The sequence below is a fragment of the Pyrus communis genome, chromosome 16 (genome assembly GCF_963583255.1).
Source record: "Pyrus communis chromosome 16, drPyrComm1.1, whole genome shotgun sequence".
NCBI lineage: Eukaryota > Viridiplantae > Streptophyta > Magnoliopsida > Rosales > Rosaceae > Pyrus > Pyrus communis.
In genome coordinates, this window is record NC_084818.1 from 3361947 (window position 1) to 3381412 (window position 19466).

General features: G+C 37.9%; 4 protein-coding genes across 5 annotated transcripts; 3 read left to right on the forward strand and 1 right to left on the reverse strand.

The window, feature by feature from the left end:
* Window positions 1–994: 994 nt before the first annotated feature.
* On the forward strand, window positions 995–4455 carry LOC137720716 (protein YLS7). Its single transcript, XM_068459823.1, has 4 exons — window positions 995–1376; window positions 1574–2679; window positions 2902–3176; window positions 3451–4455. The coding sequence occupies exons 2-4, from the start codon at window positions 1743–1745 to the stop codon at window positions 4261–4263; spliced, it is 2025 nt and encodes a 674-aa protein (XP_068315924.1). The 5' UTR covers window positions 995–1376; window positions 1574–1742; the 3' UTR covers window positions 4264–4455.
* Window positions 4456–5127: 672 nt separating this feature from the next.
* Window positions 5128–9704, forward strand: LOC137721193 (65-kDa microtubule-associated protein 3). Its single transcript, XM_068460299.1, has 13 exons — window positions 5128–5414; window positions 5916–6003; window positions 6123–6329; window positions 6460–6711; window positions 6823–7032; window positions 7125–7280; window positions 7375–7534; window positions 7627–7778; window positions 7861–7948; window positions 8138–8211; window positions 8332–8406; window positions 8491–8758; window positions 9109–9704. Exons 2-13 carry the CDS (start codon window positions 5932–5934, stop codon window positions 9522–9524), a joined length of 2130 nt encoding a protein of 709 aa, XP_068316400.1. The 5' UTR covers window positions 5128–5414; window positions 5916–5931; the 3' UTR covers window positions 9525–9704.
* Window positions 9705–10094: 390 nt separating this feature from the next.
* On the forward strand, window positions 10095–14173 carry LOC137721214 (AT-hook motif nuclear-localized protein 6). Its single transcript, XM_068460315.1, has 5 exons — window positions 10095–11249; window positions 12378–12445; window positions 12744–12875; window positions 13200–13361; window positions 13527–14173. Exons 1-5 carry the CDS (start codon window positions 10880–10882, stop codon window positions 13821–13823), a joined length of 1029 nt encoding a protein of 342 aa, XP_068316416.1. The 5' UTR covers window positions 10095–10879; the 3' UTR covers window positions 13824–14173.
* Window positions 14174–17470: 3297 nt separating this feature from the next.
* LOC137720976 (probable rRNA-processing protein EBP2 homolog) lies at window positions 17471–19118 on the reverse strand. Of its 2 annotated transcripts, none has more exons than XM_068460103.1 (2): window positions 19045–19118; window positions 17471–18576 (listed from the first exon to the last, which is right to left on the reverse strand). In XM_068460103.1, exon 2 carries the CDS (start codon window positions 18565–18567, stop codon window positions 17674–17676), a length of 894 nt encoding a protein of 297 aa, XP_068316204.1. In that variant the 5' UTR covers window positions 18568–18576; window positions 19045–19118; the 3' UTR covers window positions 17471–17673. The 2 variants fall into 2 exon arrangements, with proteins under 2 accessions (XP_068316204.1, XP_068316205.1); XM_068460104.1 differs by lacking the exon at window positions 19045–19118 and adding an exon at window positions 18886–19038.
* Window positions 19119–19466: the final 348 nt, after the last annotated feature.

The following is a 19466-nucleotide window of genomic DNA, read 5'->3' on the forward strand; positions in this document are numbered from 1 at the left end:
TTTATGAAATTGTTAAAAGTATTTTATGACATATGCAAGCATTTCTTATTATTTTTGACCAAAAAAGAACATATTTGGATCCTCTCCTGAGCTCAAGAGTGAGGATCCTCCTGATCAAAGAGTGTGGGTCGTTGGATTTTCATCCAACGGTTACAAACAGGATGATCCTTTTAAAGTTATAATAATTATAACCGTTGGATTTTCATCAAACGACCCATACTCCTTGGTTAGAAGGATTCTCACTTTAGGCTTAAGAGATCATCCAAATCCAAAAAGAACTACGTTTGAAATAATACTATAAAAATAGTTGTGGGCGATATGAGTGCATTCTTAATCAAATGCAATAATCAAAACCAATAAAAAAAAGGGATTTATCCGTCAACTTCATAAGAAAAAATGTCGTCTTGTTACGAATTAATTAGTATTCAATTTAATATAATTAACTCGTACAATGTGACCTTCCACCAAAATGTAATGCGAAAATGAGTTGACATTTGTCACATTTTCTAATTAATTGTTGAATTTAATTGACATATTCTTAAAATTAGAACGAAAATTAACGTTATATTATAAGATGACAAAAAATTTATAAAAACAAATTTTAGGAGAAAATTATTAGCATTTCTCTATTAACATCCATAATACATCAGAAAATTGAAAATTCATGGTTTCATTTTTCTAAAAAAGGAAAAAGTTAATGGTTTCGTCACGGCAGTCTACATTTTTTGATACTGAAAAGACTCACAGAAACATTTCAAACTTTCCTAATCACATGTGATTTACTAACAATAAGAATGAAACATAAAACTTGTCAAATAAAGTACGTGTATAAAATTCGCCTCTAACTATTAAGTCATCCTAATTGAAAATCATGGTTGATGCTATTAAAAGCTGTCACCTCCTCAACAACCCACCCACGCCGCACCCAAACAATGAGGTCGGTCTCACAGCACTTACTTTGATGGAATCATGGTGAACCAAGGGGCACTATATAGTAACTCCAGACTCTCTCTCTCCTCTCTGAACGTAGTTTTATCCGCCGCATTCAAACAAACAAGATTACATTTTTCCCATTTAAATCTTTCATCTTTGATCTTAATTCTTTAATTCCAAGTCCCCTGTTTCCAGATCTTCATCCGCTACTTCCATTAACAAAAAGCTCTCAGCCGTTGATCTGATTCCGCGTTCCGTACGTAAAGCATTCAACTTTCCAGGTTGGGAATCCGAGTTTCCCATCCTTTTCGCTTACACAGGAATCCAATTCCCCTGGAGATAAATCTTCATGCTTCCATTGTTGTTTTCCTTTTTCGGAATCATCGAAATTTTAGCGCTTTTCAGTGCTTCAAGATCTTCTATTGCCTGTAGTGTCGATCAAGGTACATTTTCTTTAGATCTGCTTACCCTTTTGGAAACCATTGTTTTTTGTCTATTTTTAGTAAGGAAATGTACTTAAAATATAATTATGATTAATTATGATTAATTATGATTAAGCATGATTATAAAGCTTCCCTTTTTATCATCGTGTTGCCTGAATTACATGTAAAATCTGGAGTTCTTGCTTGAATGTTTTCAGGGTTTGCTGGAGGAGGCTGAGCTCAAAGTTGGGGTTTTCCTCATTTGGAAAGAAAACGAAGAGTTGGGGTTTCTTCTTTAGCCATTTGTACGCATGCTTTTGGGGTTTTCTTTGGTTGTTGATATAGTTTAGGTAATTATTTCGCACAAATTGCTTGATTTGGAAAACAATGACTTGGGCTTCGCCCAAAGGTTCGATTTCAATGACTTCCTACCCGAAAGGTCTTTCTTGGATTGTAGTTTCGGGGGTGGCATTGGCTTTGTTCTTACTTTTTGCTTCCTGGGTTTTAGTTACTTATCCAATTGGTTCCACGGTTAGCTGGTATTTCTATGGTGTTGATAGTATGCAGAAATTGGATTATTCTAGCTCCATAGGGAATCCCATGTCCCACGATTCTCCTCTTCCTAACAATGTAGATAGTGTTGATAAGAATGTGGTATCCGATTCTAATTTAGATGTTCGGAGAAGTTCAGATGATCCACAACCAAAAGTTGTTGATCATCAAACTGAGTCTAATTTAGAAGTTCTGAAAAGTTCAGATGGTCCGCAAACAAAAGTTGTTGATCAGAATATTCCTACTGAATTGAATTCACAAGTACCTACAACATCAGATGGTTCAGTGGTTGTTTCAGAAACTAGAGAGATTAAACATGTACCAGATGTGACAGAAAACTCATCCGGTTCATCAGACAATGAAAATGTTGGATCAGTGCCTGCTGTTTCAACCGCTTCATCAATTGTTGACGGTATGATAAAAACTGATAAGAATTTGTCAGATGAGTCCAATCCACAACTGTCCTCACATTCAAGTGATCCATCAATAGTTTCGGAAATAAAGGAGACAAAGGATAGAGAAGCACCTGTTCTTGGGCCATCTAATAACACAATGCAAGATGAAGGGGCTAAGGTTGCTTCTGGTTCGTCCAATGTTACAGAAATTGAAGAAAATGATAAACCTGTTTCTGTGAGTCTTTCCAACAATTCAGACATCGCACACATTGAGCCAAATGATACTATTTCAGCTCCATCTGATTCCAAACCTGAAGGCATCCCAGCTTCTACTCAGATGCGCAACAATGCAACCAGTGGTGGTTCCGTTGATTCAGGTAGCTTTTGTGTTGTTTTGTTATGCTTTCATGTTTGCTGAAATTTGACAAGTTGTGCTATAATCTGAGCCTTTTATACTTCTGATTGAACTTTTGTATAATCTTTACCTTTTGTACTTATGAAATTTGAGTTGTTGCTATAATATTACATTTTCAAGTGGATTTTTTGTTCTCGGTACTTGTTTTTATGCTTTTGACTTACATCTTGTTCGTATTATGCAGGCTGTGATCTATACAGTGGAAGTTGGATTTATGATTCAGAAGGACCGCTATATACGAACAATACATGTCCTGTCCTGACACAGATGCAAAATTGCCAGGGAAATGGGAGGCCTGACAAGCAGTATGAGAATTGGCGATGGAAGCCCTTTCAGTGTGACCTGCCACGTTTTGATCCCAGGAAATTTCTAGAGTTGATGAGGGGAAAAACAATAGCTTTCATTGGTGATTCCGTTGCTCGAAACCATATGGAATCATTGTTGTGCATGCTCTGGCAGGCAATTATCTTAAACTTTTTTTAAGAATTTTATCTCAAATTAGATGCTTCTCCTTCTCGGACAAAACAGTTTTTTCTTATAGTAGACGGAATTTTCACAACTCTGGATTCATCAACACTGCTAGCGTTTGTGATCAGAATTAGATTTGTGGAGTTTGTTTAGTGTTTGCAACTTTGCATTTCAAAGCAACTCTATAAGATTGCAGTCCTTTTTTGCGGATAATGCTGTTAGAACTGACTCTAGTGGTGCTTACATCTTTGTGTGGTGTATGCAGGTAGAAGTTCCAAAAAATCGGGGGAACAAGAGAATGCAACGCTATTATTTCAAGTCGACATCTACATTTGTTGTCCGGATTTGGTCCTCATGGCTTGTGAAACAAACAACTCAGGCATTTGATTTTGCTCGAGAGGGTGTGGCCAAGCTCCACCTTGATGCCCCTGATGACAAATTCATAGATCTCATCCCACAGTTTGATGTGATTATTTTCTCTTCCGGCCATTGGTTCGCCAAGCAGTCGGTCTATATCTTAAACAACGAGATAGTGGGAGGGCAGTTGTGGTGGCCGGACAATTCAAGGCCTATGAAGGTTAACAACATTGAAGCATTTGGAATATCCGTCGAGACAATTCTCACTGCTGTTGCTAGACATCCGAATTATACAGGGATTGCGATTGTGCGGTCCTATTCACCTGACCATTACGAGGGTGGAGCTTGGAACACAGGAGGATCATGCACGGGGAAGGTCAAGCCTCTTGCGCTTGGCGAAGTAGTGGAAAATGGCTTTACAAACATAATGCATGAAAAACAGGTTATGGGATTCAACCGTGCGATTCAGAAAGGTGTGACAAACAAATCAAAGCTGAAGTTGATGGATATCACGAAACCTTTTGAGTACCGCCATGATGGGCATCCAGGCCCGTACAGAAGCCCGGATCCTAATAAGAAAACACAGCGGGGACCAGACGGAAGGCCTCCGCCGCAGGATTGCTTGCACTGGTGCATGCCGGGTCCGGTTGATACATGGAACGAATTTGTGCTTGAAATTATAAGGAGAGAATATGAGGGCAGCAACGACTCTTCTTCATGAGTTGGGGAAAAGCTTATAGAGTAACCATTTTTTGTTTAAAATTATTTAAATATTAGCTTGTAGAGTAATTATTTGTTGGATTAGATGGGAGAATTAGCCGCTAATTCTGTATTTTGAGAGCAATTAGAGTAAATAAGTGATTTGCTTGTTCAGCTATGTACTTGTGTCATACATCTCAATTTAAGATTACATAAAAAACTTTCTTTTTATAATTTTCATTCCAATTTGGAAATTCTTTTTTGCATTTTTCTCAAGACGATATTCTAATTTTTATATTTTAATAAGTACGATAGTCGTTGATAACATAAAATGAATAAGAACAATGAGGATAAGGTGCATATATATGGGTTTTAATTAAAACTGTGTTAAGATCTCAGGTGTTTCCTCAACAAGCTAGGAACGCTCTTTTGTATGACTTTAGAAGTCTCGGGTGTTTTCGAGGTTTCTCTTTAAATTACATCATTTTTATCATAAAAAGATTAAAACTTTGTCGGAGTTTTATCCAACCTTAGGAAAAGAGAGTCTTCTGCTCCAAATTACAAATTATGAAGATCAAAGTTCAAAGTTGAATTAAAATGTATAAATATGATTATTTTTGTAAAACGAGATATGCGGCCGTAATTAATACACCGTCGAGCGTTCGTTTTCGTCAACATACCAAATGAGAAAACAAAAGGGACCAACACATTGACTTTTTTTATGCTAACGTGGCAAATTTCCATTTGCCACATGCACGAGAGCGGCGATATATCTACTACAGCAAATCGGAGTCATTTCCTGAAAATTTGAAATTCAAATGTCGTCCTGGAGAACCATTAAAGTACAAAATCCTTGACAAGCGCTCTCTGCCTTCTTCAACGGTCCTCTTTTCTCCTCCTTCAAACGGCTACTTTCTCTCTCTCTCCTCTCTCTCTCTCTCTCTCTCTCTCTCTCTCTCTCTAAACATTTCACATTTCAGTTACGCATCTCACAACTCCATTAAAATTCAAACCCCAATTTCTACCTTTTTCCCCCAAAGTTTCCAAGAAAAGAAAAACGAAACGAAACCCACATTTTCTCGGGAAAATCCTCCAGTCGCCAACGACCGCAGCTGTAGCAAGAAAATCCATACAGCAGATAGAAAATTGACGTTCGTTGATTTGATCTCTCAGGTTTGTCAACGGATCCTTCCTCTTCCCGTCTTCCTTCTTTTTCTTCAATTTTCCCCAATTCTCCGTTTTGTTCTCGAGCAAGATTTGAATTTTGAAAATTTTGAATTTTTGGTATTTGATTTTGTGAATTGTTGGAAACAGTTCCTCGGCTTCTTCTAGTTGATTTTGTCGCCTGTGATCTGGACGGTGCTTTGAATTTTAATTTCTTTGAGCTAAATTGCATGGGAAGTATTTGTAGAAGAGAGAATTTTCCATTCAATTTTAAAATTTGGTGTTCATATAGAAATTTGACCTAATCTGGACTAGAATTGGGGATGTAATATTTTTTGCTCCAAAGTTTTGGGAGAAACCTGAAATTGGGTTTCGAGGAATCTAGCGTTTTGTTGCTATTTAGAGCTTTTTCCATATACTGTGTTGGCATTTAGAGATTTTTAAGAATTTTATGGTCAATTTATGCAATGCATATGGTTAGGGTTTCATGGTGGAGTTTGTTTGTGGCAGGTAGCATTGCTTCAATATGTCTAATCTTCAAAGTGAACAGCTTCTGCAAATGGAAACAACATGTGGATCACTTCTGTATGAACTTCAGGTATCACATGAATTAGATATATGAAAAGAAAACCTGTCTAGCTTTTCGGTAATTACGGAAATTGGATTGTACAAAAGTACTAAACTCACTCTTTTTCTTGTCTAATTCAACAAATGCAGATAATTTGGAATGAAGTCGGAGAGTCTGACAAAGATAGGGATAAGATGTTGCTCGAGCTTGAGCAGGAGTGTCTAGAAGTATACAGAAGAAAAGTTGACAAGGCAAATCGGTGTAGGGCACAGCTACGGCAGGCAATTGCTGATTCCGAAGCAGAACTTGCAGCAATCTGCTCTGCAATGGGGGAGCGACCGGTACATATTAGGCAGGTCAGGATCGACTGTAATGAAGATAACTGTGATTGTTTTCATAGATAAATAGGTTAAATATTCTGTTTCCATTGAAGTTCTTACTATTGTTTAAAATCAGAACTATTTACAAATTGCTTTGTCATTTCAGTCTGATCAAAATGCCGGAAGTTTGAAAGAAGAGCTCAGCAAAATAATTCCACAGTTGGAGGAGATGAAGAAAAGAAAATACGACAGGAAAAATAACTTTCTGGAAGTTCTAGAGGAGATACAGAAAATTTCAAGTGAGATTAATGGAAGCACAGATTACAGTTCATCTATACCGGCTGTGGATGAAACTGATTTATCATTGAGAAGGCTTGAAGAATTGCAGAGACATCTACATGGACTCCAAACTGAGAAGGTTGGGAGTTCTTTTTTACATTTCCTCTCTGTCTGCATATCATCGTAATCAACTTTTGTATTCTTATGTGCTCTTCACTTCCTTATTCATCTGTTCATTCTTGTTTTGCAGAGTGATAGGCTTAAGCAGATACAGGACCACCTGTGTACATTGAACTCACTTTGCTCGGTTCTTGGTATGGACTACAAACAGACAATTAGTGAGGTTCATCCCAGTTTAGTTGATTCAGAAGGAAGCAAGAATATAGGTAATGATACAATTCAGCGGTTGGCTGCTGCAATACAAAAATTGCGGGAGGTTAAATTACAGAGAATGCAGAGGGTAAAGAATGTTCTTACTTCTTTATCATTTCTTAGTTTCTAGTCAAAGTTGTGCATTTAATTGAATCATATTAACCTTCTAATCTCTGACAGCTTCAAGATCTGGCAACTACCATGTTAGAGCTGTGGAACTTGATGGATACGCCAATTGAGGAGCAACAGATGTTTCAGAATATAACCTGCAATATTGCTGCTTCAGAACATGAGATAACTGAACCAAATACACTCTCTGTGGACTTCATCAATTATGTGAGTTTTTTTATATTGTAATTCTGTATTATTTCATATTTTTGAATCAGTATATTTTTCAAGGATTTCATCTGGGATTAAATCTATTGTGCAGGTTGAGGCAGAAGTGTCTCGGTTGGAAGAGTTGAAATCAAGTAAAATGAAAGAGCTTGTTCTTAAGAAGAGGTCAGAGCTAGAGGAAATCTGTAGAAAGACACATATGGTCCTTGAAGCAGATAGTGCAATTGACTACGTAATTGCAGCTATAGAGTCAGGTTCATATTATATTCTTAAAAGCATATCATGGGGTAACAGAAAATTCCTACATAAATGTCCTTGAACGTGTGCATCATTCTTACTTGTGCAGGAGATGTGGACCCTGCTTGTGTCCTCGATCAAATTGAGCTTCAGGTTGCAAAGGTTAAAGAGGAAGCTTTTAGCAGGAAAGACATACTTGAAAGAGTTGAGAAGTGGTTGTTTGCTTGTGATGAGGAGTGCTGGCTCGAAGAGTATAACAGGGTTAGTTGTTTCCATCACCATGTCGATTACTTCACCACATTGAAACTCCTTTTCTTACTTGTTCCTTTTTGCGTTCATGTAGGATGAAAACCGATACAATGCTGGAAGAGGAGCTCATCTTACTCTCAAGCGTGCTGAGAAAGCACGTGCTTTGGTTAATAAACTTCCAGGTATTGTCCGAATTTTGAAAAATGGCACCTTTGGTTAATAATGGTAGACTATCCTATATACAAAACTGTTACAGAACTGTGCTTTGGTCAAGAGTATCATTTTGATTATGTTTATGCTGGTTTCAGTTTTTTCCTTTATTTTTTTGCGTTTAAATAAGTGTTTTTACCTGGATCCCGGTTTTTATACAGCAATGGTGGATGCATTGGCTTCAAAAACCATATCATGGGAGAAGGAGAGGGGCATTGAGTTCACATATGATGGTGTAAGTTGCTTCCCTTGTATTTGTGCAGTCTCTAGGAGATTTATTCCAGTTGAAGTTTATTTTTTGTTTTCATACATGCAACTTCTGAAACAATTTTTATTGTTATCCACTTCTGTTCAGATTCGTCTTCTTTCCATGCTTGAAGAGTATACTATATTACGGGAGGAGAAGGAGCAGGAACGTCGAAGACAGCGGGTATGGCCAGCAGTTTCACTTGGACATATTTCTTTGACGATCTTACTGTGAACTGTGTGACAAATCTTCATCTTCCATTTTCAGGACCAGAAAAAGATTCAGGGTCAGTTGATAGCTGAGCAAGAGGTACTTTATGGGTCAAAACCAAGTCCTTCAAAACCTCAGAGTGTAAAGAAGGCTCCGAGAATGTCAACTGGAGGTGCAAGCAATAGAAGACTTTCAATGCAAGCTCCTAAACCCGATCCACTTCACTCCATCAAAGGTACTCCGCGTTCAAGAAAGAGTGACCGAGTGAATCCAAATGAGCAATTAAACAATCATCTGGATGATGGCTTTTCATCTTTGTCCACAGGTTAATCTCTTCTCCAACGGTTCTCATTTGTGTATGGTTGACAAATGAGAATATTGAAAAAAATATATTTTAGTTGCTTTGAAGGTTATTCACCATCTGTTTCCTTGCAGGGGGGGACTCTGACTCTGGTAGTAGTACCTAAAAACATGTTTGTTTTATTCTTCGTTGCATCGGTGTTTCAGAAGCTTCTGTTGATTTCATTTTAAACAAAACATGAGGCATGACGCTGGAACACCATATCTCTGTTGCTGTCTAGTGTCTCGAAAAAAAAAAATGCCTATACAGACACCATACGAAAACATGTTGACAATCAAATTTTAACATATTTTTATCCTGTCTTTTTTATGCAGGTAGAAGAGGCTTAGGCTTAGATGTTGCTGGACTTTCTGTTAAAAAACACTCTTTTGGTGCCCCAAATCCTTCTGAAGTGGAGACACCAACAATTCGTAAACCCTTCTCCCCAATTTCTGTTCCCGTTTCCATTCCATCCGAAAATGTTGCTTTCGGCACTACTACTCTGAAGCCTAGAACTGTTGCAGACGAAGAGAACAAGACTCCCAAGGTGATGCCAATCTTCGTGCCAACGACACCATCAACAGTGTCAGTTCCCATGCAGACAGCTATGACCCCAGCTCCTCCTCCACCGGTTCCTTTCGCTACCAACTTAGTTCAAGAGATTCCTGAGGAGATTGAGTACTCATTTGAGGAACGAAGAGCTGGTTTTGTGCTCCCAAAAACACATGTCAAGTCGATGATACAAGTTTGATAGGCTAATTAGTTTGCATTTTGGTGAGAACTTGAGTTAAAATTGTTGTTTTAGCATTTATTTTTCCTTTTGTATTGGATTTTTTCGAATTTCAAGTCAATTGTAATTGGCTTTCCTGGTTTTTATGTACATAGTCTACGACCAGTGAACGTGGACTAAGAATGTCTGAACCTGTTCCCCTCCTGATTAATGTGATCATTAAGTTTCTAATTTCTTTGTTTCAATTCAGTAGTTTGTTCGAGAGAAATTTCGATAGAGTTGTCTGATTAGTTATTCTCATTTTTAATAAAATGTTTTCAAATGAAACAGACAACAAAAATACCAAAATTTTATTATGTGAGAACACGAAATTTAATTGTTTGACATAAGTTTTTCTCGAGATTTTAATTTTGGTTGATCAAACTTCATCAATTTCTTTTTTTTTTTCTGTAAGGTCATTTTGCATACAGTGGCATTAACAGTAGATACCCCAAACTAAAAGGGCGTTTAGCAAATTAAAATCTTCGAGTCAAACTTTAATTTTCTGAAAAGACAAAGGAGTTGTCAGTAGTTGGAAAATTGGTGTAGCTCCCTAACGTTAGCTTTACAGCTTTGATATAATATTTATTTATTTATACAACTTTATCTAAATTAATAAAATGGTAATAAAAAATAGAAAAGCCCTTTTCTTTTCTCAAACAAAACTTGATTGTTTTTTTTAATATTCAAGTTTAGTATCATTGTCCATTTATTAAATTCAGTTTTATTGAATTTCCAAGACGGACGTGAACCATTTTCTTAACTAAAATTTATACTTTGCATTTGCAATTAGAATATTAATTTTTAATTAAATTCATCAGTATTTAATTATTACAATTACATTTTTATTTATAATTTACCAAATTTTTATACTTTATTTATTTCTCCTCCTTTTCCTGTAAAAACCCTAAATTCACGTTTCTCAGAAGTGTTTCTGAAATCAGCGTGTCTAGTTTCCTTGTAATTTCTTTGAAGTGGTTTACAAATTTTTTTACTGAAATTCCAGTCTCTGCCATTGAAGCTCTGTGCTTTCTCTGCAATGGTGGAGGCAAACATCAGAACTGGAGGAGTTGCAGCACTGAGTTCTTCACCTTTCTGCATTTAGAGACGACTTGTCGTTTCTGGGTTCCAAATTTTTTGAAAGTTTGGAACTTTCTAGCCTACTTTTACGGAAATCTGCTCAAGTTCTTGCTTTGCAGTTAAATTATTATCTGGGTATTTTTTTTTTGCTTCCTAAAGTTGCAGGCTTTAATGGGTAGATTCTAGGGTTTGAAAAGTTTGTAGGGTTTCAAGATTTTTAGGGTTTTTGGGTGGTTTTTGTGTCTGCAAATTTGGATATGCAAATGGAGGAGAAAGACAACAAGTTGGTTTCTGGTGTAGCAGTGAGCGGTGAACAAGCTCCAGAGAATTACAGAATTGCCCCCAGAACCGAAAACCCTAGCCCATCTGGGGGCCCCACAACCGTGGTAGCTCCGATGGCGTCGCCGATGAGATTGACTGGGACTGGTACGGATGGGAAGAAGAAGAGGGGCAGGCCTAGGAAGTACGGACCCGACGACAAGCCTGTCCGGTCGTCGGCATTGTCCCCGATGCCGATTTCGTCGTCGATTCTGCTCCCTGGAGAGTTCTCCGCCTGGAAGAGGGGCAGAGGCAAGCCCGTTGACTCGATCAAGAAGTCTCACAAGCATGACGTGTTTGAGAACTCAGGTAATGAAACGTGACCCTTTTAAATAAAAGCTTTGAAAATTTTGACTTTCAGTTAATGTTGGTTACCATTTTTACTGTTACATTTGGGATGAAATGATCATGGTTTGTTGTAGCTCTGACGCTGTTGACGGGGATTTTTGGATCAGCGTTATGTTATTGAGCCTAATGATGCCGATCCAAAAATCCCCGTCAACAGATTGTGTCATGTTTACTGCTGTGTGAGATCTGAAGGGAATGTTTGGATTTGGTTTGCAAGTGGACCCTTTGTGATCAGATTCCCTTGTCAGATCTGGAAGTAAATGGTGATTTATTGGATTTGCTGATGTTATCAGTTATGCGGAGTTTTTCTGCTGCCTACAAATTTATATTGTACTCTCTTTGCCTTGTCTGTGAGGAAAACAGATTGAGAGAATGATTGAAGTGCCAGCTTGTTCAATAGGTAATAGGTAGAGTCCACTAATTAGGCTGACGTGCCTGGATTAGACTTGCCTAATTAGGTGATTATCTCTTAATCACCTGCTGACTCTGGACTAATTGCACAAGATGAGAAAGAAAAGAGAATAAAAATGAAGAAGGCATAAGCAGAGAGTTTGGGTTTAAACACCTGGTTTTGGGTCAGTTTTGACCTTAACCACTCTCCTCAATATGACCATTCCACCCTTGGAACCTCATCTTATGTTAAAGAGCTCCCGTCTCCTGAGGATTACGAGCAGTTTTTCGAGTGGCCCTTAGGGGTAAACTATGACCTTTGTTATAAAATTAATGGGGTTTTAAAATTTGTATGATTAGTTAATCATTTTGTTTTGTGGTGATTCTTTTCTTTCCGCTTGTGAACTAGGCAACAATTTCCGGGCTTTGTTCATCTTGATCCCTATGTTTTAGTTCACCTAATTATCTCCTTGCATTGCCGTTTTCAGGTTTACGAGTATTATGTTCTTTAGATGAGACTTCACTTGTTTGTTAGTGTTTCGTCTCTTTGATTGCTCTACATTTTGGTGGTGATTAGATCATTAAACCTAGCATTTTGAATTGCAGTTAGGATACATTCTGGGTGTTTATTATGCAAATTCCAATTTTAAAATGGTTTGATTTGGGATTTCACTGACGGTTTTTAATCTTTTTGTGTAGGTGACAAAATTGCATACTCGGTCGGTGCGAACTTTACACCTCACATCCTAACTGTCCATTCAGGCGAGGTATGCATCAGAAAGTTATATGTGAAACAAACTTTTGCGTCAGTACAAAACTGTCGTGTCAACTGTTCTAATCGATAATGAAAGTTTTTCATCTTATAATTTTTGAAACCAGTCATTATTCTTGTAGACGTTTAAATTACGAGCAAAAAACAACGTCAAACAAAAATTACATACTGGAAAGTTGATTCAGGTTCCTTATCTAGAGATTTGTTAAAGAGGAGTTTTCTTATTCCAGTATTATTGCTTTGATTAAGGTTGCACTTTACTATATTACTGATAGTAGTTCTGGTTCTTGCAGGATGTTACAATGAAGATCATGTCATTCTCTCAACAAGGAGCTCGAGCTATTTGCATACTTTCTGCAAATGGTACCATTTCAAATGTTACGCTTAGGCAGGCCAGTTCTTCCGGGGGTACTTTAACATATGAGGTATGGTGGTGTGCCCGTCTTTGAAATTGTCTGTTATTAGTTATTACTGTATCATTGTAAGTTCCTAGCTGCAAGCTATTTACATACTAGGTCTCGTGACTCTCGTGTAATATCGTGTTGTGTTTTGTTTCTAATCGCTCTATATTTAAGAACATAACCTTAAGTTAATATTTTCTTTATATATGCATACAGATGCACATGTATTTTGCTATATAGATTCTGCAGGGCAACAAAAAAAAAATAGTAAATTGTTCCTGCATCATATTGAATTTATGACATTGTTACTCAGGAGAACATCTGAAGTTCTTTTTGTTGATTTTACAGGGCCGCTTTGAGATACTTTCCTTGTCAGGATCTTATATACCAACTGAGAATGCAGGAACAAAGAGCAGATCCGGTGGCATGAGTGTTGCTTTGGCAGGTCCAGACGGTAGAGTGGTTGGGGGTGGACTTGCTGGTATGCTGATCGCTGCTGGCCCCGTGCAGGTAACATCATTATACAATTATACACGCGTTTAAAAAGTTATTTTTATGATCAAGTAATCTAGTACTTTGCTATTATGTCAGAAATTAGTTGTGGTAATGTAGTTTACTCTCTAAAAACAAGTTCTGTAATTCATGTTATCCTCCAAACTGTTTTGACTGCATCAGGTTGTGGTGGGCAGTTTTCTGCAAGGTCACCAGCTGGAACAGAAGCCAAAGAAGCAGAGAGTCGAGCCTGTATCATCGTCAATTGTCCCTATCATTGTCAATGCTGTTTCTGGTGAAGAAATGAAGGTCTATGGCGGAGTAAAGCCCATTCTGACAGCTCCTTCCTTCCACGGAGACCAATCAAATTCTCCGAATCCCATGCACAGCTTCAAGAACTCTGCTTCTGAGAGTAAATCATTGTTGTCGGAAGAGGATTCTAAAGGCTCTGGTCAAGCAAACTGTGAAGTTTCTTATTGATCATGCTTGCTCCTTTCATGTGATGGTTGTATCTTAATTGTTTTGTTCAGACTGAGTGACATCTAGGCTCTATCAAACCTGTCTGACTATTTTCTGAAGGACAAACTAGGCTTAACGTACCTCGTGTTGGTTTTAACCCCGAGTCGGTAGTCTTTTGTATTAGGTTTTAGGTTGGTCTCTTGATCGTGATCAGGCTCGCCACGGACGTGGCTGTTGTATCCATGTATTTCTACTTTCTAGTGTTGTATGATATAGCATTTTTAGATGTATGAAAAACATGACTGGTCATTTGTCCCTTCAAGTTCTTATTATCTGAAAGTTGGAATATGAATGGATGTTGTGACTCTTTGCTCACGAACCTGAAGTGCTTTAAACGTTCAAAAGCGCTTATGAACATAAGTGCTTCTTTCTTATTGTGCATTCTTGTGAATGATTTTTCTTTACATTGCTACAGTTGAGTAACTTGAGTTCCATTACTGCAACACAAAATTGCTGCCTAGAATACACATGAAGTTGTCAGCACTTCTGCTTTCCATGCCTTATTAACCTTTTCTATAAACTCTTCTGCTCTTGTCCTCAGCTCATCGTCAGTGTCAGTTTCATCATCGTCGCTATCTCCATCGGTGCTGCTGAATTCACCATCATCAGCTGCTGCATTCTGTTCATTTGACACTAATTCACTGACCTGCATCAAGGCATTCTTCTCCTTCCACGCGTGTTTCGCCCTCGTGCCTTGTTCATCATCCGCACTCTTGCTGGGGGCCGTTGTGACGCGAATTATGCTCCGTTCATCGTTGTTGGAGACGGGTCTCGATCCCACGAGGATGATGACTATGATCAAGTTGCAGAAGCAGAAGATGAACACAGAGTTGGAAGCTGCCTGAGTGATTAATTGTAGTGTAGAATCAAGCATTGTGAAGGATGAGAGAGAGAGAGAGAGAGAGAGAGAGAGGGGTTTGGATGGAAGAAAGAGTTGGGGTGGGAAGCTTTATGTAGCATATTATCATTATGGGGCCTATTTTTCCATTAATTAATTTAATGAAAAGGCCTCATCACATCCACATCACTATTCCTGGTTTTATGGCACTTAATTGTCTTCAACTTTCTTGTTTTCTTTTCTTATATCCACGGAAGACGGAAAATTTGAATTTTGAATCTCTTTCAACGTTAAAGTATTACCTAACTAAGAGTGAGTTGGCATATATGTGTTAAGGTAGTTGCACACGACATTATGTTGCCCTTTGAACCCCAGTTTGCATTCCCGCTTTCTAACTATTCCCATAATTTGGAATATTTACTTTTGTAAAAGAAAAAGGAAAACCCGAATTGCTTTTGCCCTTTGCACCCATGTACATGATCTTGATTAAATTATAAGACATTTATATCAATGTTTAATTAGAGCCAATGAAAAGAGATTTTAAGAAGAAGAAAAAGCATAGAGTATTTGGAGTTAACAGAAGTCTTGACATAAAATTGTGTGCAGTGACGTTTTATAATTTATAAAGCAGACCTCAACTAATAGAATAATGCTTTGTTGTTGTTGTGTTATATCGATTTTTAATTGCCGTCCTACCCAACCTAAAATTGACTAAATTAGCTAGATGTTGACAAACTACAACATTAGGTAATTATGTGAAAGAGACTAATAAGAATAGTCTAAATTAAATCACTTTTGATTACAAACTTGCTTGGAAATTGATGTGGAGACCAACAGATACAAAGACAGGCAATAGCATTGACTTGGCTATCAAATAGACAGCTTTCTTATAACTGGCAACATTATTTGAAATCTTAAAATGTTGAAGTTGTCTCACGTCGAAAGATGGAAATCTAGCGTAAGTACTCCACCTTGAACTTTTCCGCTTATTATCAATTGATTTTGAGAGAGAGCTTAATAAACGCTTTGTAAGAATGTTTATTGTTGAGTTGGGAAGTGATAAAAAGTTGTATGATGGCCCCAAATACAAAAGCGAAGATAAGAAAAGTTGAACATCTTATACAATTCAGATTTGGTCCAGACTCTGAATCTTTCAGTCTGAGCCTACAAACCAAAAAATCTGGACCGTTCAAGAGAGGGACAGAGATCCGAATGTTTGGTTTGTGTGAGATGACCCACAGAGAAAGGTTAATGGAGACCCTAAGATTTAAAATGAGTGGTCTGAATTTCTCGAACCGTCAGTTTCAGACTACAAGATTCGAAGAGGATCTTGATTCCTTATATCATGCAGCTTACGAAAGAATATGCCATTTATCCATGTGACTTGAGAATCATAGGCATTTCTGTAAGGACTACCAATTCTAAGAAAGTGTCATTCCGAATGAATAAAATTAGGGTTGGAAAAGGGCCATTGCTCATTCTTAAAATCGACATTCTTAAGACTAGAGAGTCGAATGAAAAAAGAAGCGAAATATTTTGTAGTTTCCTCAGTAGATAAACTCATTTTTACAAATGTACAAAATTTCAAGCTTGATAAAGCCTGCTAGATTAAATGGGAGGTTATCAACAACTCTGCCCTCCATCCTCTGTTAACTTTTTCAATGAACTCCTCCGCTCTTCTCCTCAGCTCATCTTCACTGTCACACTCCTTGCTTTCATTGTGATCATCACTGCTGCCGTTGTCATCTCCGGCAGCGGCAAGTTCTACCTCAGGATTCGCCACTTGGCCGAAAACAATTGGTGATTTGATCATGGAACCTTCCTCCTGCTCACATTTACCATCTTCAACTTGCTTATGATCATTTGTGTTTCTGTTTTTGTAGCTGCTGGTGACAACCGAGACGGGAATTTCACTTTCTTGATCAAAGTAAGAACCGGGTTTCGATCCCATGAGGATCATGACTATGATCAAGTTGCAGAAGCAGAAAACGTAAAGAGAGTTGGAAGCGGCCTGAGTGAGCAAGTCCAATGTAGAATCCAACATGGTTGAACAAACAACTCGTAAGATTGGATTGGACTGGATAACTTTCGAGCACGAGCGAGGAGAAGATGGGTTTATGGTGGTGTTAGAAGAAGGAAATGAGGGTATTTACAAGTACTGGTGTGGGGATTGAAAGAAGTGGCTGTGAGAAGCTTTTTGTAGGAGAACATGTTGGAAGACAAGATGGTGAGGTGTGGTGTGAAAGCTAACTGAGAAAATCATTAAAAAAAATTCAATTGTAAATTGAGATGAAACTTCCCAACTTGCAGTTTTGTAGGTCTTCGGCCAAGTCCACACGTACCTTCCAACAGCCTCACATGGAACTTCCTTAGTTTTCTCATTTACTCTATCTCATCGAAAAGTGACTTCAAGGAACCCTAACCTCTTTTAGACATTTTAGCATGTAAAATGTATAGGCTTTTTATCCAAAATAATCCCGACATTGACATATTTTTTTACTTTAGTCCTAAAGATTTAAAATCACTAGAAGTGATCGTCAATAATTTAGGTTCTTTTGTGAGAAATATATGTTAAATTAAGAGTATTTTTGTCAAATCAACCCATCTACTGAATTGATGATTTCTTCAATTTAACGGAGGTTTTTAACTAAATGATGAACGGTAAACAATTTCAATGAGTGATGAGTTATGACAATCTCAATGACAATTTTAATTAAAAAACTATACATATATATATATATATATATTTAAATGACAACCTGCTGATATAAACCTGGCTAGTCTTGTAGAATAGAAAGTAGCATGAATACTACAAATTGGATGAACACAACTATCCGATAACTATAAAACTTGTCAGCAAACCATAATTTTTCATATGAAAAATGCCTACAAATTCGTAAGAGTTTTGGTTTCATGATGCAAGCCCTTACCCGAACAAAAGAGTAGAACGAAAAACAAAATCATAAGATGCTATCACCTCTTCCTTTTCCGATTTCCTGATGTGAGACTATCTTTGTTGAATCCCCTCAAATCATTAGTCGTTTCAGCCACATTCTGCTTCTTGGAACCTTTCCTTCCTCCATATCCAAACTTGGAATCCTTGATTTCTCTCTTCTTCGGTTTCTTCCCAGCCGGCTTCCCACCTTGTCTTGCTTTCCCTCCGGACCGATCTCCTGGAGCCACAAATGGCCTCTTCTTACTTGACCTCTCGAATGGTTTCCCATCCTCGAAGGCCAAATCCAACTCGCTGCCTTTGTCACCCCCGGCAAACCCACTTTGCTGCCTCTGCTTCCTCCACTTCTTCACAGATTCTATGTCCTCCTTTTTCTGCTTAGCTCTCTCTTTCAACTTCTGAGCCTGAATCTCCTTGGATAGTTTCTTGGACTCCCTAGCTTTCCTTCTCTCATCCGCTTCCTCGATCTTCTTCTTCTCTACCAAAAGCCGGCTCTTCACTCTCTCCATATGGGAATCTGACTTCACCATCTCTGCATAGTAGTCCTCAGGCCTCAGAAACGGAAGCCCCATTGACTGAAGCTTCTCAAATGCCTTCCTCGTTCCCTCTAAAGCCTGTGTGTAGAAGGCAAGCTCACGAGTCAGGTCATCATTCACGTCCACCTTTTGTTCTTGATCAATGTCAACAGCAAGTTTGTGCACCCATCCTGCATTCTCCGGCCAGCTTATATCTCCAAGTTTATCCATGATACCGTCTCTGTTGTATACAGCCTTCTTCGACGGCTCATCCAGCTTCACATCCCCCTCCTCTTCAGAGTCTTCCTCCGATTCTGACCCGGACCCAACCTCTTCGAAATCATCCTCTTCCATCGAATCCTCATTAAACAACCGGGACTCTTTATTGGACACACCCATTTCGTAAACCTATTAAAAGGAAATACAAATCCCACATACTAATGAGCAAAATGTACAAAAAACCGATCAACGGATTCCAAAAAACAAATAAAATTTCCTCAAAACATCATATATCTTAATCTGAATAAACACAGAAGCATTCCAAATACCAATATACTTCCATTATTTACAGCTAAACTCTTGTCAAATTCTAAATATCCAAAATATCGCGCTACAATCTACGAACAACATATTCAAACCCTAGAAACATACCGTTGGGATTTCAGGAAAATTAAAAAAACTAAAACAAAAACAAAAAATGGGATATCTTTTTCTTACCCAAATTTTCTCGGCAACCAAACAGAAAACGGGAAAAAGAAGAACTCAAAACTCAGAACCCAGATAATAATACAGCTAAATCGGAAGAGTATGATAGTATAGAGCTCAAATCAGTTTACTTTAAGATTGAAATTTGGGAGGCTGAGTACGAAAATTTACCTTTCCTCTGTGGCCTCTAAAACCTCGATAAAACCCTACTTCTTCCAATAGGTTGGTCGACGCAGAGAAGGAGGTTTTAGGACCTGCCTTATAGGGCTTAAGCTTTGGGCCCATCAAACAATTTGGGCTCATAATTGGTGGGCTTGGGCCTGTGAATTTCAGTTTTATCCAAAGTTCTAAAATACTCTAGACGCTAGTCGGGCAATATACTGGAGTCTAGTGCCTAGGCGGTTAGGCAGGCGTCTAGGCAGACTAGGCGGATTTAAGTAAATTTATTATATTTCGTATATATAATTGTCTGTTTATACTTAAAATATATATAATTTCATCATAAACTACAAACTAGAATGATATATATTATGAAGTATTAGAACATAATGAAAACATAAAGAACAAACATATAATATGTGTTCATTTAAGTA

What these genes read in the sequence shown, in the direction of transcription:
- LOC137720716 (XM_068459823.1), top strand. Translation starts at nt 1,743, where the DNA reads ATGACTTGGGCTTCGCCCAAAGGTTCGATTTCAATGACTTCCTACCCG. An exon ending in TGGTGGTTCCGTTGATTCAG is followed by an intron (nt 2,680 to 2,901) that starts GTAGCTTTTGTG and finishes CGTATTATGCAG; the next exon opens with GCTGTGATCTATACAGTGGA. An exon ending in TGTTGTGCATGCTCTGGCAG is followed by an intron (nt 3,177 to 3,450) that starts GCAATTATCTTA and finishes TGGTGTATGCAG; the next exon opens with GTAGAAGTTCCAAAAAATCG.
- LOC137721193 (XM_068460299.1), top strand. Translation starts at nt 5,932, where the DNA reads ATGTCTAATCTTCAAAGTGAACAGCTTCTGCAAATGGAAACAACATGT. An exon ending in GACCGGTACATATTAGGCAG is followed by an intron (nt 6,330 to 6,459) that starts GTCAGGATCGAC and finishes TTGTCATTTCAG; the next exon opens with TCTGATCAAAATGCCGGAAG. An exon ending in TTTGGTTAATAAACTTCCAG is followed by an intron (nt 7,949 to 8,137) that starts GTATTGTCCGAA and finishes GTTTTTATACAG; the next exon opens with CAATGGTGGATGCATTGGCT.
- LOC137721214 (XM_068460315.1), top strand. Translation starts at nt 10,880, where the DNA reads ATGCAAATGGAGGAGAAAGACAACAAGTTGGTTTCTGGTGTAGCAGTG. An exon ending in TAACTGTCCATTCAGGCGAG is followed by an intron (nt 12,446 to 12,743) that starts GTATGCATCAGA and finishes TGGTTCTTGCAG; the next exon opens with GATGTTACAATGAAGATCAT. An exon ending in GGGGTACTTTAACATATGAG is followed by an intron (nt 12,876 to 13,199) that starts GTATGGTGGTGT and finishes TTGATTTTACAG; the next exon opens with GGCCGCTTTGAGATACTTTC.
- LOC137720976 (XM_068460103.1), bottom strand. Translation starts at nt 18,567, where the DNA reads ATGGGTGTGTCCAATAAAGAGTCCCGGTTGTTTAATGAGGATTCGATG.